The sequence below is a fragment of the Lacerta agilis genome, chromosome 10, assembly GCF_009819535.1.
Source record: "Lacerta agilis isolate rLacAgi1 chromosome 10, rLacAgi1.pri, whole genome shotgun sequence".
NCBI lineage: Eukaryota > Metazoa > Chordata > Lepidosauria > Squamata > Lacertidae > Lacerta > Lacerta agilis.
In genome coordinates, this window is record NC_046321.1 from 47,632,723 (window position 1) to 47,660,208 (window position 27,486).

Consider the following 27,486-nt stretch of genomic DNA (forward strand, 5'->3'; position numbering starts at 1 on the left):
GCATGTAATTTTAGCAAACAGATATCATGGAAACTTGCAGTCTCTCCCAGAATAGTTTAATTAGATGTGAAAAGTGGGCTATGCTCTTCCATTAACTTCAACAGTTATAAAAACAGTGTCAAGTGTTTTGCGATTGAGCTGGCTCCACTTTGAAGGTGTGTCTAAGGATCTGGAAGGCATCCATTGCTTCAAACTACCCACTGTCAAGATCAGGCTTCTACTTTGCATCACTTCAGCAGAATTTCATAGGAATGTAAGAAGCTGCCTTAAATTGAGTCGGTCCATTGGTAGATCTAGCTTAGTATTGTTACGCTGACTGCAGGATTTCAGGCAGGGATCTCTCCCAGCCCCACCAGAGCATGCCAGAGATTGAAACAGGGCCTTGGGAACCAAAGCAGATGCTCTACCACTGAGCTGCATGTGGCCCTCTCCCATAACTGAAGAGTTCAACTTGCCATGCCAAAATCAGTGCCAAATACTCCCTTGACTCCATGCGATACTAGATTGAATTACTAGTTTAAGTTCAGCATTGAATGATGCTGCTGTGAATATATATATATGATGAATATATATATATATATATATATATATATATATATATATATGATGACAGTTATGCTGGTGTTACTTGATCCTTTGGCAAATGACTAGGCAAATTCTAGTTCTAGTAATATATCTTTATTCTGGTGAGTCACTGATTCAAACAGAGCGGTGGGACATAAGTGATAGTTTCCCAGACAGAAGGAGAAAGGGTGCAAACATTTAGCTCAGTTGAGCCTCTAGCAAACAGATGTTGCATGCTTCTTATTTTTCCAAAAAACCTCCCAACATGGGGCAAAAGAACACATGAAGCTGCCTCATATCGTTAATTTTTGATAAGAGCTGTTGGAACAGTCTCCCCCAGGAGGTTGTGGGCTCTCCTTCCTTGGAGGTTTATAAGCAGAGATTGGATGGCTGAGACTCCTGCATTACAGGGGGTTGGACTAGATCAAGCATAGCCAAACTTGGCCCTCCAGATATTTTGGGACTACAATTCCCATCATCCCTGACCACTGGTCCTGTTAGCTAGCGATGATGGGAGTTGTACTCCCAAAACACCTGGAGGGCCAAGTTTGGCCATGCCTGGACTAGATGATCCTTGGGCCCCTTCCAACTCTACGATTCTATGATTTGTCCATCTAGCCCATTATTGTCCACTCTAAGTGGTGGTGACTCTTTGGGGTCTCAGACAGAGATCCTTCCATGGAAATACCAAGGATCGAACCTGGGAGCTTCTGCATGAAAACCATGCACTCAGACACTGAACTATAGCCCATCCTCATGATGTGCATCCACTCTATGGAAAGTGCCCGTTCTCTCAGACCACTTTCAACTTCCAAAAGAATTATTGTCCAGCTCTGATCTCCATAGATCTATATCGCTGCTTGCTTTTGATGCTGCTTCTTATTGCTGCCCATAAAAATTAGAATCTGCATATTAAAATTAAAAAGCCACCCCATAAAGGTCTTTGTGGCAATATAGGACATTTCCAGATGACCTGCTTATTGAGCATTCATCCTAATTTGTTTGCATGGAGATTAGATGATGTTGGCTCCGAGATGTTGTATCAAAACAAAGGTTCTTCCACACTTCCCATTTCCTCATCACTTTCCTTGTGGCAAAAATGCCTGATCTTTTGGGATTTGTTGTGCAAGAGCTGCAAATCAGCTTTAATTGTGCAACCTGAATTTTCTGGTATGCAATTGGATCTGACTCGAAAATAGTGACAGTCTGGAAGTGCCCATGGAGGAAAAACTTTCATTTTATACAAATATTCCACAGCCTGCCAACTCAGGGCATTTTGCATGGAGTTTGCTGGCTTCCACCCCTCCAGTCTGGCTTCAGTTGTGTCTGTATTCCTTCATCTGCCGTTTTGCTAATTCTACAAGAAAGGAAGCACATGCTGTTGCTCAGCAACAGTTGGATGGAAAACAGTCTTTTACCACTTTTGGAGTCTTTTTATGTTTCTCAGTGTTTCTATGATATCTTCATAAGCTGCCCTGGGAATTTATTTGAATAGCAGGATAACAATTCTGTAAATCATATATATTAACAGTGATCCCACGTCTCCAAGTATTGGTACTTATGTAGCAGCGTCCATGCAATAGATATTGGCAAGCTTGGAGACCCCCCAAAATTGCCGAAGTATAATCTTTGGGTGGAAATTCCTAAACTGGGGAACCCCAAAATGCCATGATGAAATCTGAGTATGCACAGTGGCCATGGGATGCTGGTTGATTATTGTGGGGTGGGGGGTGGGAGAAGATGGGCAGAAAACTGGGTGGGAAGGAGTATGGAAGACAGCATCCTGATCAGGAACACACCACGCTGCAACATTATGCAGCAAGTCCGACTTTGCAACTGACTAATTTTATGATGGGAAGGGTCATAATGAAGGGAAAGAAAGGCGAAGGGCATTTGACTGAAAAGGAGGAAGTGGGAGACTGGAGAAGTGGGCCCCTGTCTAAGGCAAGGAACTCACAGAGGTTGCAAACTATTTTGAAATAGCTTTACAATCTTTCACTTTCTCCTGCCTGGTGGTAGCTAAGTTTCCTTCTAATAGTGCTTCAAATCTCCAGAGATGAGATAAAATGCATACTGAATGTATGCCAAAAATTGGGCTTGGAGAAGTGTAGGGGTTTTGGCTCCCTCTGGTTTTAGCCAAATTGTGCCCCCCTCCTTGTGTTGTCTTCTAAGAACAGTAGCTAAGGGGAGGCTGAGCCAGTCTGCAAGAAAAGGTGAGGTGGTTGAGTCCTTCTGTCCTCCCTGTAATGTGAGCATTCTGCAAAACATTTTGCAAAACTCTCTTTGCTGTACTCTTGCAGCCTTCACGAACATAGTTGTAGCATAGCAGATAGTAGCATGTGCTTGGACTGTGGCCATCAGCACAAACTACCAAAGGTTCCTTGCCTCTTCTTCACCCCTGGCCTGCTGCCCTTTCACCTTATTTGGCACAGTTATCAGGTCAATGGGGTAAAGTGTAACAGAAGTTGTTGAATTCAGAACATCCTGATGGATGACTTTCCTGGCATGGACTTCCAGGAGAGGAGCCATGTGGTGCCCTTTGCATTTGGAAAAAGAAAAAGAAAGAAAGAAACACCCTCCCTCTGTATAAGATAGTTACTAACTCTGTCTGGAATTAGCACGCCGTACTTGGAAAGTGGACTGTAGCTCGTAACAGCACACTGTTTAGCTTTCTTGTAATTGTAGGTCATTTCTTGAAACTCTTGCTGTGTACAGCAGGCAACATTGGCTCTAGGATTTGAGGGCTCTCATGTTTTGGCAGCCTCAGTCGAGCCCCCTAACCCAGAAAAGTAAAGCCACGTGACCTGATAATTCCCTGAGGCTGCATCTGATCTCCTTTGTTATCCTTTGCAAAATAGAAATGGTATCACTTCTCGAATGATGGGGCATTGATAAATAGGGTGGCCATGTGTCCTCCTTTACACAGGACAGTCCTCCTGTTTCAGGGATGGGACACCTTTTGTATCCCAAGCGCCATGTTCCCTTTTGGGAAACCTTCTGAGAGTTACATGTGCCAGTGTTGGTTGGGGTCAGAGGCAAAAGTACATTTTGCTTTTCTACTGTAGGCTAGTTTCTACACACAAACCTCCATGTCCTTCCTTCAGATAAGCAAAAGGCATTTTCACAGTTCATGGACACATTCCAGTCAGACCACAACACTTGGGGCTCAAAGCAGGGCAAGTGAGAGTTGTGCTCAGAGGAGATGAGGTGTGTGGCCCGATGAGAGTTTTGAGGGCCAGCTAGAAAAGTCTGGAGGGCTTCATTCAACCACTGGGCCTAAGGTTCCCCACACCTACTCTGTTTGGAGTTGCCTTCTTCTTGAAGAGATACATTTTCAAAGCCCGTTTTAAAGGCAAAGAGCCATAAGGAAGGAGGGCAGGAACCTTATAGCGACTCATCAGCAGTTAGCACCCGAACAGCAGAGTTACCTGATAACAGCTTGCTCCACTATAGCATAGTAATTGACTACTCTGGGGCTTTCTAAATTAAGAGCGGTGTAATAGGAGCAGGTGGCGCTGTGGGCTAAACCACAGAGTCTAGGGCTTGCTGATCAGAAGGTTGGCAGTTCGAATCCCTGCGATGGGGTGAGCTCCCATTGCTTGGTCCCAGTTCCTGCCAACCTAGCAGTTCAAAAGCACGTCAAAGTGCAAGTAGATAAATAGGTACCGCTGCAGCGGGAAGGTAAACGGCATTTCTGCTCTGGTTTGCCAGAAGAGGCTTAGTCATGCTGGCTACATGACCCGGAACCTGTACGCCGGCTCCCTTGGCCAGTAACGCAAGATGAGCACCGCAACCCCAGAGTCGGACACGACTGCACCTAATGGTCAGGGGTCCCTTTACCTTTAATAAATGAACCTAAACAATTAGTAAAACATATTTCTAAATTTTCATGTATGCACATAAATTGCCATTATGATGCATTTCCTCTTCCTTTTGGGGGGGTAATAGATCACCCTACTGGCAAATGTTCAACCTGGCCACCTCTAGAGCAGTGATTCTCAATTAGCCAAATACTGCAGACCAAACCATGGCCCACCAATTTTTTATATCTCTGTGGTAGTTTATTGTTATGTGAATGGTGCCATGGACCACAAGGGTGGGTTATGTGGACCCCCTGGGGGTCTGTGGACCACCAATTGGGAACCAGAGCATGACGTAATGCCGCGGTCTTATGAACCTCTGTTCCAGACCTCTAACTCAGCCAGTCACTCCTCAATTCCCTGCATGCAAGAACTGTTGCACCCGATTCACTGCACCACACAGACAGAACAGGCCAAGGAAAGCAACAAAGTTCTCTTCTTATCTCTTGCGCAATGTACTGTGGGGCTTTTTGGTCTGAGTCCCAGAGCAGTAAGATTTAAGTATCTAAATTTAGGTAGTGTGGCAGCTAAATTACAATGCCCTTCAGTAAAAACGAATACTGGAACACCAAGTGACTAGGCGTAACTTTAAGGTTGCAGCTTTTTTGGCAAAATTGTTGAGCTCTTTTTAGTTCCGCCATACATCCAATTTCTACCCGGACACTGCTGCCGACTTCAGTATTCCAAATATGTCCGGGAAAATCTGGATGTATGGCAACCCTACATTACTACGTTTCTTAAGACCCATTGACAGCCATGCTCACCTCCCCAGCATTTTCTGTTGATTCATTTGAAGTGTAGTAGAATCAGCAAGATGGAACCTATGGGTGGGGGGATCCAACTGTTGTCTTTTAAGGGCCGGGTTGCAGGGAGGGAGAACCTGGGATCAGCAGGCCACTGGTCACTGTTAAAGTTACATGTAGCACAACCCTATGCCTGTTCTCTCAGAAGTGATTGTGCAACTCTACTTGCCCCACACCCATAGTCACAAGTGGCATCACCTCTGGGGCAGGACAGCATGGTTTGAGGGGAAGGGCTTCAGGTGTCGAAACAAATCCCTGGCTGCAGGTTCCCCACCCCAGTACAGATTGCTTTGTGTGATTTTGCTAAAACAAATGCTTTGGGTAAAATAATGGTCTCTATAGTGGATATATTGCATATTTTCATGGGTATGGCTGTTTGTCTTATTTAGCCTTGAATCCACCCGAAAATCAGTACCGTCACTGCTTCTGCCTCGTTCATCCTTTCTGCTTTTCTGCCAGTGGTGTGTCTGGTTAACTGGCTGTACTATTTTGACTTAACTGGGGTGCGAATTTAGCAGCCCTTTATTTAAAAAAATAGCTGCCCATTATTCAAATAAGTTTATGAAGGTTTGCTTTGAATTTCTCCCTCCATCCCCTAGATTGACATGAAATGTCACTTTTATTTTCTTTTGTGCGATATGCATGAGATGTATGAGATTCTATTTTGAGATGAAAGGCATAGCATGCATTACCATATTTCTGATAGTATCTTTTTTTCTGTGGTTGGAATATCCCTGCAACCCACCACTGAACGACACAAAGGCAGATTGTTCCATACGGGCAACAATGCATCCTATGTGCTTCAGCTGAAAATTCCAAAAGTACAGTGAGTGTTGTTGGAGAAACTGTCATCTTTTTCATCACAGCATTGAGTCCAGAATTAAGAGCGTCCAGTTCTACAAGCTTCATGGAAACTGTATAAAATGTATGCATGTGGAAATGCTTCCACGATGGCAGTATGCTACACTCGTGTGACTTATAGAGAGTCTGCACAGAATTCATGTCGGCAGCATGCCAGGCTCAAGAGAAAGTTAACTTTCTGACTTGTTACTTAAGCCACATTCACATGGAGGATTTGAAGAGTCAGAGATGTACCAAAAGCACATGGAATTCCTGAAGAACACACATAAACCAACTTATTCAGAATAAAGCTAAGGGCCACAGAGAGAAAACCAGTTTCAGATGCATGCCATAGAGACAGCCGGATGGGCCTTTTCCCACCTCACTTAGCTTGGTGTCACATCATCCTAGGATGGGGAACAATAAGCCAAGAGGGCTGTGTATCTGTGAGTTTTGGGTGATGATGGAAGCTGGAGAAACAGACATGTCTGCCCCACGTAAGACCAGAATCTGTTTTTGGGGGCTCTCCTGGAACCCTAATGTGGGGAAGCAAGATCCATTGGGGTGCTAATGCCTTGAGCCCCTCTATCCTAAGATCAGGTGGCATATCTGCATAAATAAAAACATACAAATTAAACATATCACACTCCCCACTGACCTTCATTGCAAGGAATCTGAATCCTGGATAAGTGTGGGTATCCCTGGAGTCTCTTGAGACTGGGGTGCATGGAACCACTGGCGGAGGAAGAGGAGTGCGGAGGGAGCGCACCGCCCCTGGCAGCGCGATTCTGGTGGGGTGCCATTGTGGCTGCCCCCCACCCACGCTGGGTGCCACGCCCCTGCAGATGGCATGCCACACCCCCAGGATGCACATCACACCCCTGTGAGCGGCACACCATGCCCCCAGGACGTGCGCCACCCCCACCCCCGCCTGCTCTCTGCCCCCCGGTGCCGGAGCATGAGGCTCCGCCACTGCACAGAAGAATCAAATTGGAAGGGACATAGTTGCTCACCAAGCTCATTTTTGAGGCAGGACACTGACTAAACTTTGCCTAACCTTTAAACAAAGGCAGTCCAATAGACTCAAGAGGCAACTTGCTTTACTGGAGAACTTTATGTTGAATCTGTGGTTTAGCCAGTTTTGTTGTGCTTATTGCAACTCTCTGATTATATTATGTCAATAAAGTAAAATAAAAAATTCATGGCCTATAGATTCGGGGGGGGATTGTGGAAAGTAAGATTATATAATATTAGTGTTATGAAACCAATGTGGAACTATCATGGCTATTCCTAGAACATCATGAAGAAAATGGGATCCGTCATTAGGAAAAAAAAAAACCTTTATGAGCCAGACTGAACTCTGTAGGAATACTGCTGATGTTATAGTAGGATGATTTTGATTTATTCCTTGTGAGAGCTATTTCTCATTCACCAAGATAACAGCTGCAGAATGCTCATGACAACTGTAATCTTATTTATTTATTTATTTATTTATTTATTTATTTATAGGATTAGAAGTACAAGACTCTCCAGGACAGAATGATAGCCCAAACTTTCTAGCTCTGTAGTAATGGAGTAAGCAGTATTTTTTTCACAATTGTGTTTTGTGTGAAGCAAGTCTCAATTCTTGTGCAAGTTCTTTGCTTCACACACACACACACACACACACACACACAGAGAGATATATATATATATATGGAGTCTGCACTGACCTGAATTTCCATCCCCTCCCGTGTGTAGCTGAAAATTCCCGCCAGCTGACATAAACAGCTGTACAGTGCTGAAGGAGATCCAAAAAAGGCTGAAGTGCCATTCTCTGGTTGCTGTTTCCAGCCTGACAGCATAAATGAAGTAGCCATTTGCCAGCTTCTGATTCTCTGCTCTTGGTATCTGCTTACAGTACATGACGATTGCAGGGCATGGCACATCTTACACTGAAGCAGGATATCTGAGTATTGAGAAAACCTTATGTAAGATGTTAAGGTGTTGTTACGCTGCTGCGGGTACTACTGCAGGTATTAGTGTCCAATGTGCACTCAAAAGACTAAGAATCTACATTTCATGGAGTAAATACTTTTTTTCAGACTTTTCTGTATTAATTTTTTTAAATGAGGAACATGTACCTGTTCGTTAAACCAATTTCTTTTTGTGCCATTTGTGAACCTAAAAAAAGGACAGCACATTTCAATAGTCCTAATATCACTATAGCAAACTGCCTATATTTGGTTTTTTAAAAAATAAAATAAAAAATAATAATAAAAGGAGGCTGGCTCAAAAGGTTAACATCCCTAATAAACTAAAATGGTGATTTAATAAAAAAAAGAATGTTAAAAGATTTCTTGAGTTTTTGTAGCATGGGTTGGCAACAGTTTTGCATCTATCATACTGGAATGCCAGACTCAACACCTATCTCTCGTTAGAATTTATAACCTGCCACTTCATTCACATGGGATGTGAAGTTATATATTTTAAGACTTGCAAAGAGGAGTATGCATCTTTTTTATTTTTAAAGGTGAGGTGTATGCACACTTTTCCTATACCTGCTTTAGAAGTGCAACCTCTGCTTGAATTGCTCCTATTCCTGTATTCCCCAAGTGGTAACTCCTTCAAACTCAGTTGCAGTTTGACTTAATTACCAAACATCAAGCACTGGTTATTCTGACTGTAATTCAACTTGCAGCGTGGACAGAAGCAGGAAGCAGTTTTATTACTTCTCCGCTTGCACAGAGTGAGTTCTTCCCTACTGTCAGGAAAAACCCCCCCCCTCGCCGCGGCTGGCTGAGCCGGGGGAGCGTTTGCAGTATAGGGACCCACCCCCGCTGTTTACCAGTTCGTCCAGCCCCTCCTCCTCTGGAAGCGACCATTCCTCAGGAGGAGAGGGGGAGTTAGAGGCAGGAGGGCGGTGCAGGGGCTCTGATGGGGTCGCAGAGCCTGAACACCGTAGGGAAAGCGGGGAGCGGGGTCAGGTTCCCACGCTCAGAGGTCGCAGGCAGGAAGGACGTGGAAGGGGGAGGCGGGGGTTCAGAATCCCGCGCCTCTTTTGCTGGACAAAGAACCGGAAGGGGTCATTCCTGGACTCTGCGGAGAGATGAGATGGACGTTTGGCGTTTCACTCATGAGCAACCACTGAACGTCCTTACACCTACTTTTGTCTCTAATCATAGCAACACGTTGTGGGATAACTATGAACCAGTGTTTTCAAAAAGGGAGGGTATAAATCTGGAAGAAACTATGGTGGTATACTCTGAAAGGCCAGAAAAAATGTTGACGGAGCCAAAGAAAATGAGGTACTGCTATTTATTAATCCAACAGTAGGAGTTTTCTCCTGGTAAAATGGAGAGTATGGGTAAATGTACCTACAAGTGTCAGGCTGGGAATATTTTTCCCCCTTCAGAGAACTTTTCCCCCAAAGCTACTAGGGCTAATGGACTGAGTACTGTACTAGGATACAATGGTGTCTTTGTAAGATGCAGGGGAATTTTAAGTGGGAATCTCCAGGACATTCATTTCAGCATACATCACCACTGAAAAGGTCTAAAAATCACTGCAATTTTAACTGAAAGGAGAAAGTATGAATAAGCACAGATTTTGTTTTTTTGATATACAGCCTTTTGAAGGAACTGGCTTAGGCACATCATTCCATACATTTCTACTAGACAATGTAAGTGGATGGATTCATTTCACTGCATTTGGAACTATTTCTCAAAGGCAATTCTTTGTTAGCAGCAACAATATGCATGCAGATTTGAAGAAACAGAAAACGTTTCCACACCAGAAGTTATGGTTTCAGGATGTGTAACTTGGCATATTTCTATTGATTTCATCAGACTAACTTTGTTTATAGTAACAATCAATTTCTACATAGTCAAAGCTATGAATGTTTTTTGTATTTTACTTCTCACTAGAATAATTGCAGAGCAATAGATTTCGCATTTCCTCCTACAATGAAAGATTGGCGAATGGATTTTGTAAAAAGAAAAAGAAAAAAGTATTTATTGATCTATGGATAAAGAGAGTAATAAGTCTGAATTCTCCTTCCCTTAACTGTGTTGCATATTCTCATCCCTACCATTGAAGAATAAAGCTGGAAGACAGGCTGGCACTGTTGTGGAGCAGAGCCTCCTTGGTAGCTGCACCACATCTGTAATTCCCCCTCCCTGGGAGGATCATCTAGTGGGAAAGACCTGATATTAATCCCTAACACAACAAGGTGGGCAGGGAGGCCATGCACTGGGATAGGAATGAAAAGTGAAGCTCCCTGTTCCTCAGCTGATTGGTGTGGATCCCTTGAAGGTCCAGTTTTTATCCCTATCGTGGTGCACTGGGGAGGTTTTACCCTTCCTGTTCAGTGTGCCACAATGAGGATGAATTCATCACTCATCAGATGATTCACGTAAATATAAGGGGGAGGGTGTCTTCCCAATTGTGTGTGAGGCATGGAGGTTAAAACTTCTCCATCCAGCATACCACAATGGAGATGAAAGTCAGACCATCTCTGCTGCCCTTCAGCAGATCAACGCTGTTGAACTGGGTAGGCACAGATTTCATCCTCATCCCAGTCCATGGCAAATGCTGGGAAACAGATTGAGAGACCTAGCAACCAAACTAGGTCCTCCATCCCTGACCTAGCCCAACAGTCTGAACCATCTGGCAGTTTTCTGTTTCAAGTTTTCTGGAGCAGTGTAAGAAAAAGTGTCAATGGTTTAATGTTAAAGGTTTGTTTGAGAATATTAATCCACGTTGTGTGCATAGTTACTGCCTTAGGTTAATTCTTAATTGGTAAAAGGTGGGATATGAAAATCATGGGCAATCCAAAGATTATATTCTAACAGCTGTGCATCACTGAAGATAACACATTCCTCAGATATCTTTTATTTTAGGGTATCAGTTAAAAACTGGTCCCTTCTACCTGGCAGCAAAGGGTTAGAGTCGAAAGCCCTCATTTCAGAACATTCTTCCATAAAACTCCACTGAACAAGCATCACTAGTTTGCAATATATGGCAGCCATCTTCAAATATTGAAAGTGCTGTCACATGGAAGATGGAGCAAGCTGTTTTCTCCTGCTCTGGAGGGCAGGACTCAATCCAATGGATTCCAGATACGAAAAAGGAGATTCCGACTAAACATCAGGAAGAACTTTCTGACAGTGACAGCTGTTCAAGAGTGGAATGGACTCCCTTGGGAGGTTGTAGACTCTCCTTCCTATGAGATTTTTAACCAGAGGTTGGATGACCACCTTCATGGATGCTTTAGTTGAGATTCCTGCACTGCAGGGGGTTGGACTAGATGACACTCTCAGAGTCCCCGCCAACTCTACAATTCTATGATTATTTATTCTTAATTATTGGCAGGAAGGAAGCACTGTGTATTGTCATAGTCTTAATTGACTCTGCTTTTAAATGAAGAAGACATTGCAGTTGTTTATTTCCCCCCGAAAGGTATACAGGCTTTGGTGGCATCATCACAGTGGTGATAATTTATTGGGGTGGGGGTGGGGGAGGGAAAACCTGGGTTCAGCCCAAAGTATCCTATCCCATCCCAAGATAATTGATGCCATACTTCCTCTTGGAGGTGTGCAATATTTTGAGGACTATCAGTTTGAGGAATTAAAAAAAGAGAGAGCCAATTACCATATTTTTCGCTCCATAAGACGCACCTTTTCCCTCCTGAAAAGTAAGGGGAAATATCTCTGCGTCTTATGGAGCGAATGGTGGTCCCTGGAGCTGAATTGCCCAGGGGCCAAAAGAGGATCATGCTTTTTATTTTACAAAGAGAAAAGGGGGTGTTGAAAGGACCCCACTCAGCAGCTGATCAGCAAGAGATCAGAGAGATAAGAGTCCCTTTCAGCCCCGCCCTCCTTTGTTGAATGTGCTGCAGAGGGAGGTTGTTTGTTTCCCCAGTGACATGTGACAGGCTGATTAGATTATCTGTCTGGAAACTGCAGAAAAGGTTCCCTGCAGAAATGTGAGTTCAACTCCATAAAAATGGGGCTTTTCCTCTTTGCTTTTCCCCCTTTGGAAAAGGAGCTGCAAAACTTTTAGCTGATCCTAAAAAAAACCCTGGGTTTTTCCCTTTGCAAAAAAAAGCTGCAAAACTTTTAGCTGATCCTCAAAAACAAAACAAAACAGGGCTTTTAGAGGAGGAAAACCAGAAAAATATTTTTTTTCTTGTTTCCTCCTCTAAAAATGAGGTGCGCCCTATGGTCCGGTGCACCCTATGGAGCAAAAAATATGGTAGATAAAAGGCAGAAAATGACACTGCACCCTCTTTGTGTGGGCTAGACAACTATTTCCCACAACTCTGCCTTGCAGACTCTTGGAAGGATGGCTGTGGCTTCTGAGCCAATGCCACACAACTTACAGATATCAGGACACCACTGAACCCAGGCCCCAACACCTAGTGTTTTTAAAATAAAAAATAAAAAAATTCAGTAGCAGACAAGCATCAACCTAGAGTGTAGCCCCCTCTCCTCCCTATGCATCTTTGCCCAGTCCAGTGCACAGTCTCCCTTTTTTTTTTGCAAGAAACTCCCTTATTCCAAGCTGTTTCCCGCTGCTATCCCTGATTTTTTATATCCCTTAAATTTCTCTTATTTCAAAGGGAATATTCCTCTCCCCAGGCACGTCTCTACCCTGTGGCGCCAGTGGCATGGGGAACCAGGGCCGGGCGGCAAGCTGAGTGTCCGGGAAGGAGAGTTGGAGTCCAGGGAGAGCAGAGCTTCTCCCCCTCTGCAATCCTAGAGCGCCGCTGAGGGAGGAGGAGGAGCTGGAGGAGGAGGAGAGTCCACCACCCACCCACCCACCCACCTCCCCGCCCGCGCAGCTGGAGGACCATGCTAGGGAAAGAGGCCACACTTCCCAAACTTCCTGCCCCACGTTCCTCAACATCCGGCTGCCGAGCACGCGCCAAGTGTGAGGAGCGAGGAGAGAGCCACGTCAGGCCCAGCAATTATTAGACACAGGGCTACTCAGTGGGGCCCAATTTGAAGCAGTGGGGCGTAACTTGTTTTTTTTTTTTTCTTGTAGCACCTCAGTTCACACCCAAAGTCTGCAAAATCTTATGGATATAAATAAAATCCATCTAGATTGCCTTGGTGCAGGGGCCCCCTTAGGAGCGGCCCGCAGGGTCCAGGTTGGCCCAATTGCTCCAATTGCCTTAAGGTCAGCCCTGATGAGACTGTGTAGGGGTTGGACTGACAAGCCCTGCACCTTCTAGGTCCCTGATGTCACCATTAAGAGTACAGACTCAAGGACTTGTTATGGAAATAAAGGGGGGCACTTATTGGAAATCAGTTTTGTCACTTCTTCCCGCCAAACCCTGGGACAATGAGCCCAGCCACCTTTTATTCACAGTCGCATAAGCACTACACTACAGCATGGCCTGCACCCAATGTTGTTTTTGTACCATCTTGTTTGTCCTCAGTAACCAAAATTATATTATCAACGTATACAAGCAGAAAAGTTGTTTCCCTTCATTTGCAAGGAATCATACAAAACAAAGTGGCACTAATAAAGAAACGTTCCAGTGTGGCAACAGAAAGCAAACTAAAAATGCATTTGCAGTTGATCAAAACTATCCAGCAATATCAAGTTATAGGAAAAGAGGTGCTATTAACAGTAATCCTTCTGGTTGGTTAATCCTTCTGGTTGGTTAATCCTTCTGGTTGGTGTATCCTTCTGGTTGGTTAATCCTTCTGGTTGGTGTGATGCTACTTATTTCCCCCAAGAGTTAAATGATAATTGATCAGAGGCAGCTACCGGAGAGCTATGAGATTCAGGTGAGGGTGAGGGTCAGATGACTTGTCAATCCCAGCAGGTATATGAGAGGACGACCCGGCCTGCCCATCTCTTTCTATTCCCGTACGTTGTCGCCCACGGAGCACAACTATGCTCAAATTGACAAAGAGGCATGTGGCATTCCCTCTGATGCAGATCTGATATATACATATATTGGGGGGTGGGGTGGGGGTTGCACATGTGCCCATCAAGCTGTGTGTGGGAATTATCCCTCTGTGTGTGGTGCTGTCAGGAGGGGGTCGTGCAAATGCTGCGCGTTGTGCAGAATGGAAATATTTAGGTGCAATGTTCTATCCATGGATGCAGCTTGCAGAGGGGAAATTTGAGAGGGCGAGGGAGCATGGGTCCGCTGTGGGGAGCGGAGCGCGTTTCTTGTGCATGGGTGCCTGCCTGCAGAAGGGATTTGTGCTGCGGAGCTGTTGTGGAAAATGCCTATGTGCTTGTGTTGACAGGTGTGCAAAGGAGGGGTGCAGAAGCTAAAGGTCTATATGGCCTTTCCAAAGGGCAGGTTGTGCAGTCAGCTGGGGCCTGTAAAAAGCCAGGCCGGGAGCCACCTTAAGTTGAGGTTGCATAGGCCTTGTGGTGCATGTGATTCATTCTATTCAGTTGAACCTCTGGTTACAAAGTTGAATTTTTTTTAGCAATGCCCCCCTAGTGAGCCTTCTTTTGTTCACTTCTTTTTATTTTTAGGCAGTGCACACCTATGTTTGCGGAATTGCAAACCTTTCCAGTCATGTGTTACTCCATGTGATCCCTTATTTTCAAATCCGAAACTTGACAGCTATGGTCCAGTGAGACTTACTGCCTTACTTCGGGGGTTTGTTCTGGCTGCCTTCTATGGGTTTAGGACTGCCATACGTCTGGACACTACTGGGATTTCAAAGGCGGAATTGACATTTGGGGGGAATTTCCCAAAAGTGGTGCTTTGTCCTAGAGTTTAGGAAAGTCACTTAAAAAATCATGGTTTTTTCCACATCTTTCCCTTTAAAAAAGCTCAACAATTTCGGTGGTTTCCTTAAAAAAAAAAAAAAAGAGTTCAACAATTTTGGGGTCTTCCTAAAACTTTCGGGGTGCCTTGGTTTTTTTACTTTTCGAAATATGGCGACCCTAGAATCCAACTGGGATTCGATTTCTCGTGCTTTCTTTTCCAGAACTCTTTAGGTGGGTTTTTGCAACGGGTCCTTTTCTATTGTCCTGAGGCTACCTATAGCAGGAATAAATAACCGCACGCCGACTGCCCTTGCTTACGGGGCCGGTTTCTTTCCGCGATCCGCCTCTGGCAATGGCAAGCCAACCGCGCACCCTCGAGCCTGCTCCGTGTGCGAGAGCGAGCTGAGCGCGAGCGAGTCGGTAGCGCCGCCGCGACTCCTCCAATCGCTGGTCAGGTCCCTGCCCCAAGGGGGCGGGCAGAGTCTTTTGATGTCGGGGGTCCCGGGGTGGCCGGAGAGTCCGCGAAGCTGGCACCCTTCCCTCCTTGCGCGGCAGGAAAGAGCGAGGCGGCAGCAGCAGCAGCTCTGGAGGGAGCGAACGTGGAGGGGAGGCGGCGGCGGCAGCAAGAGGCAGCAGGGCGCGCCGAGCCGGCAGCGTTGCCTTTCGCGAAGAAGTCCCAGGCGAGCGGGGACGCCGGGGCGGAGAGGAAGAGGCGGCGGCGGCGGAGGAGGAAGAGGAGACGCGGCGGCGGGCGCAGGGAGGGCGCCGCGGGAACATGAGGGAGCCGCGCCGTCCGAGGTCAGCCCAGCCGGCGGGCGGCTGCAGCAGAAGCAGCCGCCGCTGAGGCAGCGAGGAGCGGCGCCGGAGGCGTTTCCCTCGCGAGGGAGAAGCAGGCGGAACCATGCGGGGTCCGGAGGGGTTGGCGCGGCTGCTGTACCTCGCCGCCCTGCTCGTCGCCAGGACGTGGGAAGCCCGCCTGCACCCCAAGCAAGGTAAATGGGGTGGGGGGGAAAAGAGCCGGCCGAGCCAAGAGCGCGCCCGCCCGGGCACCCGCGCGAAAAGCCCCGGAGGTCCCCGGCCACTCTCCTCACGCCCCCTCTCCGCCAGCAGCCGCTTTCTAGGAACCCGAGGCTTTGGAGCTGCGGTGGCGGAGGAGGAGGGACAGCGGCGCGAGGCGAGCGCGCGTGCGCGTGGGGAAGGAGCCTGGCACGTGCGGGAAGAGCGCGCTGAGGCGAAGGCAAAGCCCGGGGTTCGCGGCTGGGGCTGGGCGCTTGCCTCTTTCAGGTGCACTCCCGACTGGAAGGCCTATTCTCCCCGTCCTCGCACATGGTTGCACTATGGCAGATAGGCCAGACCAAAAATCATTTCAGGCACCCATAAGAAAGACATTTGTCCGCGGTTGTGTTTGGAGTTAAGTTATTCAATAGGCAAAGAGGAGCAGTGCCTGTTCCCACTGCCCTTCTGTTATTATTGCATGGAGGGCGGAATTAATTAATAATTGCCTGAGGAAATAACATTTTCTCACTTTTATAACATATGATGTGTTTTGGAATATGCCAGACTTTCAGTGTTACTCAGCTAAGTTTTACTCAGGGTAAGCTTACTGAATTAGCATGATTAACTTAGGCTCGTTAATTTTTAGTAGGTGTACTCTGAGCAAATTTTAGTCAGTTAACACCCAATGAATGCTAGAAAGAGCCCTGGGATTTTGGACTGGTTTTATTCATCTGGTGACTTAACATCATCATCATTCAAGTTTTAAAGTGGTGTGTAGGAGCATAGACAGAAAATAGCCTGTACTGTATTGTCAGGAAGGTCAGATATGAGTGAACCAAAAGTCATTGTTTTTGCCCTTTGTCTGTGTATTGATGATGCATGTATTGCATTGTTTGTTTGTACATCTTTTTCAAACGGTGACGACTGAAAGATTGAGTCGGACAATTGGGCCAACTTAGCTTATTACTGTCTACACCAGGCATGGCCAAACTTTGCCCTCCAGCTGTTTTGGGACTACAACTCCCATCATCCCTAGCTAACAGGACCAGTGGTCAGGGATGATGGGAACTGTAGTCCCAAAACAGCTGGAGGGCCAAATTTGGCCATGTCTGGTCTACACTGAGCGGCAATGGATCGCCAGAGTGCTTGACCAGGGCTTTTGTCCCAATCCTATTTGGAGCTGGTGCATGTGCAGATTATTTGCTTAACCTCTCTGCTTTCAAAAGGGCAGATTGTATTGCACTGGTTTCCCCAAAGAATAGAAAGTCTAGCCTTGTCTCCTTTGGTAGGCAGTAGACTGTGATGGGGCCCATGCCTGTATCAGGAATCTGCACCGTATTCAAAGTGTGTACCTTTGCTGTTTTGTTGCAGAGACTTTGGTGAAACATCTGCCGTCCTATGAAATAGTGACACCTACGCGGGTAAATGAATTTGGAGAAACTTTTCCTCATACTCACCACTTCAAAAGGAGGAAAAGGAGCATGGAGACAGGTGTGGAACCCATCCCTTTCAGGACTCACTATCGCCTCGCTGCCTATGGACAGGTATTCCAGCTGAATCTGAGTGCTGACACCAGCTTCATCGCACCTCACTATATTGAAGTACATGTGGGGGCCACTGAAAAGCAGCCCCCCTCAGATTTGCACCACTGCTTCTACCGTGGGCATGTTAATGCACATGAAATGCACACAGCAATCTTCAGCATTTGTGGTGGCTTGGTAAGTACTGTGTTTCTTTCATTCAGGTTTGTTCTGTCTGAATGGGAGAGCTGACTTGTTGGAGAGCTGGCTACTGAAGTGGAGGTTTTATGGGTTGCTGACCATAAAGGAAAGAGATTCTGAAGTGCTGTTGGCTTCAAATAGAGATGATATTCTTCGGGATACATATATGGCGTTTATATATAATATCTGCATTTACCTTAATGGCATTCTGTCTGATATAATGAACTTTGTAAAATGCAACAAAATTTGTTGCGGTTTGGAATTCTGGCAGTCTCTTTTCTCTGCCCAAAGTATGATACTGGAATTCAGTAGAGTATACCTTTTCCAATGCCACTATATAGGGTTGTCATATGGCCCTCTTAAACAGCGTCTGGGCAGAAATCGCTTAAATGTTAGGAAATCGCTTAAATCTAGGATGTGTAGATTTTGCTTAATTTCATTAAAAATAGCTGAAAAATTTGTGTTTTGTTTTCTGAGATTTTGCCAAAAAAAAAAGCTTAATAACTTTTCCAAAAAAACTCAGCAACAACTTTTGTGTCTGGATTTTCATTTTTTAAACTATGGCACCACTACTGTAACACAAATAATCTACCTAAGTGCTATTGCTAATATACTGTGTATATATAGCAATTAACAATACATTTTGTAAACTTAGCTCAGCTTCAGAGCAACCCTCAAAAATAATTTGATATGATTTTGGCTTTGCTGGGGTTTTTTTTTTAAAAAAAAAAACTCAGCCTTTTCTTCTTCCTCTTCCTTACTCCCTTTCCTTCCTTTCCTGCTAGCGCTCTCACCTTTTCTCAGGCTTTGGGGGAACTTCTTGTGGCCTCCCAAATGGCAACTTGAAAACAAGGGGCAATTTCAACACCTCCAAGAGCTGCTTGTCTCAGATACAAGGCAAGCACATTGTCTGTAATCAGTCCTTTGTGTCACAGTATGTTTTGTTACTGGTGCTTTAACTCGGAAGGGATCATAAAGAACTGTTGCAGCATACATGGTTTGTCACTTCATTTCAAGTTTCGTCCATCTTGCTCACTAGGGAAAGTGCTCCCCACCACTAGCAAATTGCAAGGCTTTATTCACTTTTTTTTTAACAGATTGGAAATTAAGGCTGAGAAGTGATGTATCCAAGACCATGCAACAACCTGTGCTAGGGCTTGGAATCAGAACTCTGAGCTCCCATGTGCTATCCACTATCTAAAAAGTTACTGCATTGTCTATGGGTGTGATATTTGAGCACTTTCTACAGACAGCTAGCCCATCTGAGCCTAGATTCATGTCAAAAAAAAGTGGACTCAGCATCTGCTGCTGGAATAACTCAGTTCTTTTGAATTTCAGCCCGTGTTTCATATTTTCAGCTATGACTTAATTTATGTCCAGATCTACTTTTAGCAATGTCAACAGATTAACTAAAATTTTAAGTTCTATTTAAGGAAGTTTGTTTGAGATCTGAGCTATGGAAGACTGAAACTCTTTAGAGTGCTGCAATCTTGAAAAGAATGGGGGATCCAACTATTGCACTGTTGTACACTTTTTGACATAAGATTTTACTGGTACGTGGATGAATGGAATTAAATAGACTAAATTTTGCAAGCCATTTAAACCTACAAAGGCATTTCCACTGTGACTTCCAGCTGTGTTTTGCTGCGATGGTACTTAAGGCGAACAGAGGGTTATGGAAAGGAATGGAGCATGTGTCCATTGAGATCCATTGAGCATGTGTAAATGTCCTGTGAGTGCAGTTTTTGGCCGCAGGAGGGCTGCTGAGAGGGGGTGGGTCAGTGGCAGGAAATCCCCATGCATGGAAAGTGATGGGGTAAGTACAAAGGGTGACTGGATTGTATCCTGTGTAATTTCTGTTGAAATGATTGGCTTTCTAGTGTTTTAACTGTTTACTGAGAACCATTTGGCTCTTTTATTGAAAGCTGTTTATATTATTCATGTTTCAGTAGTTGTTCTAGTATCTCTTCCTGCCCTTTGCTGAAGTGCATTTATGGCTCAAAGAATGTTGAGATTCACGATCTAGAGTTATGCATATTTAAGACGTGAAAGTTTGTGGCTTGCCACTTTGGTTTGTTTCCTGAGAGCTATTGCAGCCCACATTTCTCAATTTTGTTTTGGCAAACCTCCATACTAAGAGATACATTTTGAGCATACAGTAACTTCAAAATAGGATATTGCTGTTGTGGTTTCAGTTTGTCTTATTTGTTATAATTTAACAATGTTGTATCTTCTAGCTTCACTGTTGCCTCTTGTCAGTAAACAAAAAGAGATTTCATAGAATCAGAAAATTAATAGAGTCATCTAGTCCAATCCTCTGCAGTGCAGGAATCTCAACTAAAGCACCCATTACTCCTAGTACATTTCCATGCACAATTCAAAGTGTTGCTGCTGACCTTTAAAGCCCCAAAGGGCTTCAGCCCTTTATACCTGAAGGAGCATCCTCACCCCCCATCATTCAGCCTGGACACTGAGATCCAGCTCCGGGGGGGCTTTCTGGCAGTTCCCTCATTGTGAAAAGTGAGGTTACAGGGAACCAGGCAGAGGACCTTCTCGGTAGTTTTGCCCACTCTGTGGGACACCCTCCTGTCAGATGTCAAGGAAATAAACAACTATCTGACTTCTATAAAACATCTGAAAGCAGCCCTGTATAGGGAAGTTTTTAATGTTTGGTGTTTTCTGTAGTTTTATAATTCGTTGTAAGCCTCCCAGAGTGGCTGGGACAGCTCAGCCAGATGGGTGTCATATAAATTACATAATCATTACCATTACCATTTCATTTTGGGTGAAGAGAGAGGCAGCTCCGCCTTCTCTCTGCCACCCAATAGCATTTTTCCATCTTCTTCACTCAAAGGACCTATTGCTTGCTTGTTCTTGCTTTGAACGTAGCTGAAGAAACCCATTTCATTTGACAAACCTGGGTCTGCTACACAGAAAATCTGTTATTATCAACCTGCTTGTAACTTCCCTTCCATGCTTCTTCTTCTTTTTTTTTAAATTTTTTCTTTTTTAAACAAACAAACAAACAAAAACACACCCTTCCATGCTTCTTAATACAGAAGTTGAGAAATTGGGGTGGGAGAAATGCTAAAGGGTTGGTAATGGTCTCTACCCATGACAGACATGCCCCCCCCCCTCACCCTTGTTCTTCTTTCACAAGGCAGCAGAAAGCTTCTCAGCATACTCTCAAGCTGCAAGAAAAACCTAGGACACAGGTGTGGTCCTTGGCAGGCAGGACTCAAACTCTGGCTATGAGGAATCAAACTGTATCATTATTGCCTGTTCCCACCCCAGGGCCAGAGGTGATGTGAGTTGTAGTCTAGCAACATCTGGAGAGCCACACATTTCCCATATTTGCTCTAAAGGCCTCTCATTCTACTGGTACTGTCAGGGAACAGTCAGCGCTCAGCGGGACGGTGCAGGGGCTGTCAAGGGATGGAGAGCCACAGCACTGCGGGGATAGCAGGGGGATCTCCAGCAGGAGCAACAGGAAGGAAAGCACCCCAGCGGAGAGAGGGCTGGGGGGATGCTTCAGAGACCCAACGCCCACTCAGTGGACGTTTCGTTGCCCCAATTATGCAGGGGTATGAAATGTAAGGAGGGAAGGAGGAGACTAGGGGTGCCCAAGTTCTTACGTTGGGGGCGCTCCAGAAAAGCGCCACTTCCGGGATCTGAAAGTGACTAAGCTGGTCATGGACTTTTGAGCTCTGTACTGTATATATCTGCACAATAAAACCTGTAAATATACAGGACCTGAGTCGAGCCTCTTTACAAGTGAGGAACCACAGCAGAACCCTTACAGGTACCCTCCAGGCAAGGATAGTCTTGAATTGGCTCAGCACTTAACACCTAATGTTTAGCGGAAATGGTCCAAGCTTTTGAAAGATCTTCTAACTGATTTGGGGTGGGGAATACGTATCTTTTTCTACGCTCTCTTCCCGTGAGTTCCTCATGAGTACCCATGTTTATGCTTTTGTTACTTAATGAGTGTTCTGCATTCTGTTTTCATTCTACACCAAATGTGAAAGTATTTCCAAACCAGACAAACCAAGATTGCAAGAGCACCAAACCATAGTTTGATATTAAATCCAAACCAATCCACATCTTCAGCATTTGTAAATCCTTCAAAATATCAATAACCAAGTTGCGTCATTATCAAGTGACATCATCTTTTTTGGAGTTATGGGGATGCAATCTTATTTTGTAGGAGGCTAGTTATATTAATATTAATAAATATATAATAAATATATAATAAGCAGTGTAAAAATGATTCCAAGTGAAAAAAATCTTTCCTTGTTTTGTGCCAAACCCTGATACATTTGAGAACAGTTCCTTTCATTATTGCAATTGAAGTATGAGAAGCTCCTTTGATTGATTTGATGGCAATTATGTCACACAGTTTCACATATTTGTGAGGAACAGCAATGGATCATTGCTGTAAATGTCAGAGGAAGAAAAAATAGGACTTAAAAAAGCCTACAAGAAGTTTATAAGCTAAGATTTCAAACATATTCTGAATGGGCATGCAATCTGCCTGAGTGATATATACTTGAGTAGAGTATATTATCAGAATTCTGCATTTGTCCAAACCTGTTTAAATAAACAGAGTTTATAGCAGTGGCAAGACTGAAGGTCTAGGCACTGTGACTGCAGCCCTTCACTCAAATTTATGTACTTAGCACTGAAATAAATGAGATACATTCATTACTGTTCACTGTGGGTTCCAGTGTGCAGTATTACATGCACTTATCTGGGAGCGAGCCCCTTTAAAAAAAAATATAATTTACTTCCGAGTAGTCATGTTTAGGGGTGTACTGTTAAGAGGGCACTTCTACAAGCACTGCTTCAGGTATGACAAAATTCCTCTGTGAAAAGCACATCTAATGAAAATCTATGTATAGGTTGCCAGGTGTAACCCTAAACATACCGTCGTATATAACATTTTCTTCATAGAATCATAGAATTGTAGAGTTGGAAGGGACCCCAAGGGTCATCAAGTCCAACCCTCTGTATTGCAGGAATCTCAGCTACAGCATCCATGACAGATGGCCATCCCACCTTTGCTTAGAAACCTCCAAGGAAGGAGAGTCCACAACCTCCTGAGGGAGACCATTCCACTGTCGAACAGCTTACATGCAAGTGTTTTTGCTGTGTGTGCATGCATGCGTGCGTGCACACGCACACACACACACACACACACACACACACACAGAGAAGGAGTCCTAAGCATATGATAAGTACTTCTTGAATAAATGCTGTGGGCTAACTAGAAACATTTCTTAAAGATGTGATTCAGTCATGCAATGTGCATACGTTCTGGCATGCAGATGTTAGAAGTGAATGACTGCAAAGGGAGCTAAGGGGAAAAATGGAAATATGCTGTAACCAAAGGACACAGGAGTTATGTGCAATGGCACATTGAGATATAGAGTGTCTGCTCATTTGTAGGCAGGCAGACATAATTTAGAATTCATTCTAGACGCCACAAACTCACTACATTTTTCTGAGTTCTATATTTTTCTTTTGCTTTCACTTCATTGGTCAGTTTTAGCTTCCTACAGAAATGGGCAACCAGATCTGCTGAGGATTTCAGTGGCTGCAGGTGGATCAAAATGGCCTCTTAAACATAGTCCAGAGAGGAAACAAAGAGGTAAAATATATTAATTCTTATTAAACTTAGTTGTCACCAAAGTCTGTTAAGAAATGCAGGGTATACAATTGACCACAATAAGTCTTTCTTCAACAATCACTATTTAAAGTGGGGGAAAGAGTCCTTTTCTAATGTAAAAGGCATTCTTGGAGAATCTGGTGTTACCCTTGGCAGACACAAGAAATTTGGTGAATCATCTACCTGTAATTAAAACAGTTTTATGGTCAAATATTACCTCACTTTTCCATACTTCCAAATGTTGTGGATCTAATTCTGCTATGTGTGGTTAAGATATTAGCAGTCCATGTCTAAATAGTCCCAGGGTATGGCAAGTTGTTTGAAAGATACAGGGCACAGACCCATAGACACAAATCTGCATAATATCTGCATATGCCAAGTTATATCTGTGTATGCAAATGTATAATTTAAATGTTACAGAAGGCAAGTCCACTAATTTTCCATCAGGATAACCGCTATATATTCAGTTAATTCAGAGTAAGTTCATTTGCATCCCACCCTAGATCACCTGAAATCCATTCATCTTTTAATTCATTACCCAAAACTAATTTCCTCACAGGTCCTGCTCCAAATAACTCTAATTCCATTTGACTAACGCTTCTCCATCACTCCCAAATCGTCTAGGAAAAGCCATCTTAAATTTATTCCCCCCAATTTATATCCTCCAAAATTCATTACCCACCCAGAAACACTTGGTTCACTCAGAAAAAGGGCCTAGTGCACTATGAGTCCACCCTTACTAAAACCCATAGGTTGATCTATATAGGTCTGGGTCTCATTTGTGTCCTCATGACATGCTCTGCAAACCTTAAGGAAGGGTTACTGCACGGTGAATGATCCATTTGCTAGAAAACTGAAAGCTGCTGTAACAAACTAGTTGATGTAAGAATTTTACATGAATATATGTGGGTAACAACTCGCTTGTCCTTTATTATTTGAGTTAGTGATTGTGCCTAACTGGTGCTTACATATAGAACCAATTATATAGTAATAGTTTAGGGATATACTCAGTAAATAGTGTAATTATATGCCCCTAGGTGGCACTGAACTTTGCGGTATCTGAGTGGACTCAGGAATTTCCTGTTGCTGTTTTGATATTGTTGAGGAGAGATGATACATTTCTTATGTAGCTTACTGACTGGTCTAAGCGTTCCATGACATGCATTGCAAAGCAGTAAGAATACCAGTATTACTGGGCATACTGGGATCTAGTGAAGCTCTTGGCAATAAGTTGTGGAGTGTCTGGGGATGAGGCTTCTCTGTGTGACCTGGGAATATATGCATGACAAGATATGTACAATTTGACTGATTGTGAGTATATGAGTTATATACTCCTCCAAACACAGCAAGTTGCGTTGATGCCAAAGAGCTCAATTTTGGTCTCATCTGACCACAACACTTTCACCCAGTTCTCTTCTGGGTCATTCAGATGTGCATTGGCAAACTGCATACGGGCCTGTACATGTGCTGTCTTGAGCAAGGGGATCTTGCGGGCTCTGGAAGACCTCAGTCCTTCATGGTGTAGTGTGTTACCTACTGTTTTCATGGTGACTATGGTCTCAGCTGCCCTGAGATCATTGACAAGTTCCCCCCATGTAGTTCTGGGCTGCTTCATCACTGTTCTCATGAGTATTGCAACTCCATGAAATGAGATCTTCCATGGAGCCCCAGACCAAGGGAGGTTGACAGTTATTGTGTGTTTCTTCCATTTGCGAATTATTGTACCAACTGTTGTCACCTTCTCACCAACCTGCTTGGCAATAGTCTTGTAGCCCAGTCCAGCCTTGTGCAGGTCTACAATCTTGTCTCTGACACCCTTGGACAGCTCTTTGGTCTTGGTCATGGTGGCTACTTTGGAATCTGCTGGATTGATTGCTTTTGTCGACAGGTTCTTTTGTACAGGTACTGTAATGAGCTGGGATTACAGGTAAGACCTCTCCCTTACAGCAGGTGTTTCTAATCTCAGCTCATTACATACAGTGAAGATACCAGGTAGACTGACATCTGGCTGGTTGATAGAGGATCATATACTTATTTCACTCATTATAATGCATATCAATCTCTGACTTTTGTCTTCTGGGTTTCTGGGGTTTTTCCTGTTGTTATTCTGTCTCTCACAGCTACAATAAACCTACCATTAAAATTATGGACTGGTCATTTCTTCGTCAGAGGGCAAATGGGCAAATTTAGCAGGGGATCAAATACTTCCCCCCCTCACTGTACATGCACAAAATTTCACACTCATTTCACAAAAGCATAATGGCTTGACACCAGAAAGCTCTGCACTCTTGTATACCGTATATGCGTTAATCCTGTTATGTGACCTGGTTAGTAAAACTGGCTTTGCTGTCCAAAGCTAAATGTTTCTTAACCCAAATTTTAGGCTAGTGGCTAGGTTTCAGAACATGATCCAGGGTAATATTTACAAATTGTTCTTTTTGTGCCTGACAGGTTTCAGTTGACTGCCTCCATATTTCCTTTTGTGCGTGTGTTTAATATTTTTGTTTGTTTGTTAAGCATGAGCACAGGTTAATGTTTTCAGAGTCAGCAAACCATATTGCCAAACTGTAAAATGTTTCCAACACACCATTTTCCAGTCACTTTAACCTGGAGACTGAGAACATCCTTCCAGCATGCATTCTGTCATTTAGTATGCACAAATGAAAGGGCTTTTGTCCTCTTCATGCATGTACAATTCCTATTGAAGTAAAAGAGGTTTAAACTTGTAGATGGAAAGGCAGAATTTGACCTCATGGCTATGTAGTGGGCTTTAAAGCAGCCTTTGATAGAGTTGTGGTCTGTTGATCTACAAAGGAGTATTTGACTTGATTCAACTGACGATTTATCCTGGAGTGCTAAGCTTGTTTGTTATGTGCTTTTGTTTACAGCGCATTGCATAAACAATTTTATCACATAGTGCAGTGATATTAAAATTCTATTTGAAGTGAATGCATTTAGAAACACAGCCTTCCTGCCCCATCGTGTATAATTCTTTATAAACAGCAGGGGTAAGGAACCCTTGGTCGTCACTCAATAGGCAAATTGAGACCTCCGCTCACTTGCCATGTGGGTTCTTGCAAGGTCACCGTAGCCTTTATCAATCTGATCCTGCCCTTTCTCTCTCCGCTGATTCCCATGCATGTCCCAGTGGGCTGTGTCAGTCAGGGATGGGAGTTTCTAGGGGACATGGACAAAGCTTGGTTTATTAATGTTTTCTGATGAGAGAACCTGGCTGCATATAAGCAGCTGTGTATTGAGTGTAGAGTGTATTGAGTCATAATTCACCAAAATCCAGAACCGATTTAAAAGAGTTGCTGCCTATTTAAAAGAGTTTGTATGTATGGGGAAGAGGAATGTAGGAGTCTTTGTTTTGCCTCATTCTGGGAAGAAAAAGAGGTAACTTGTCTATTTTGTTCCATTCTTAAATTATGGCTTACAAATGGATCAGTCAATAAAGGAGGCATCTCCACCTCGCCTTTTGCATACCTGGGATATTTATTTTGAAAATAGCAAGATAGTTTGTGCAAGTGTATGCTTATTTGTGCATGTGCTAGTGCATAAGTGTGTAACCATCTTTCTACAAATCGTCTTTAGCCATTCAAAGATGTTTTTCCTGTCTTCATATAATCCATAATAAAGCCATTTCAAAATTAGTGTCAGCTTTTTTTTGTCATTATGTCTGAATTGGGATGTCATAGTCCCCCTGCTATAGACTTGCCAGGTGTGTGTGTGTGTATGCCATCTTAAGCAAACACTCTTGGCCTGCGTAGATGATGACAAAACACTGTATCTCAAATAGCTGTTCATATCTTCATCATGTTTAGAGTTACACGGCCTTGGAACTTGTTTATGTTCACTGGTTATAATGTTTTAATTGTAGAAGTGCCATGCTGAAGATATTGGATGGCCAAAACTAATGTATTATTTATTGCAAGCATTTATAGTCTGTTCTTCATCCAATGTTTCCAGGGCGGAAAATACAAATATAATAATACAACAACAAGATAAACAAAAATCAACATCATCAAGAAACATTTGACAGTAAACATCTGCAATAAAACCGCAGCAACAAAATCAGAAATCAGGACAGTGCGACAGAAGGTGCTATCAGTACCTAATGCATTTTATCCCTCCTGAAAGGCCTGAACGAATAGGTGTATTTTCACCTGTCAGCGAAGAAAGAGCAAAATCAGAGCATGATGCACCTCAGAGGGGTGACCTCATTCTATCAGCACTGAACCATCATCTTGGACTCAGCTACATTAGTCAAAAAACAGCATTTCAAATGTGTTATAAGCATGCAACAT

The 27,486-nt window shown here is 43.9% G+C and overlaps 1 protein-coding gene across 4 annotated transcripts in view; it reads left to right on the forward strand.

Annotated features, from left to right (window-relative positions):
* The first annotated feature begins 15,639 nt into the window (after positions 1-15,639).
* The window catches only part of ADAMTS20 (ADAM metallopeptidase with thrombospondin type 1 motif 20), a 78,533-nt gene continuing 66,686 nt past the window's right edge, over positions 15,640-27,486 (forward strand). For 3 of the 4 annotated variants that reach the window (XM_033161650.1, XM_033161652.1, XM_033161651.1), the window contains exons 1-2: positions 15,640-15,786; positions 17,162-17,508. In XM_033161650.1, the coding sequence (XP_033017541.1) occupies positions 15,696-15,786; positions 17,162-17,508 (438 nt within the window). In that variant the 5' untranslated portion in view covers positions 15,640-15,695. Of the gene's footprint in view, positions 15,787-17,161; positions 17,509-23,056; positions 23,162-27,486 lie in introns of those variants that run through there. The other variant, XM_033161653.1, reaches the window with a different exon arrangement.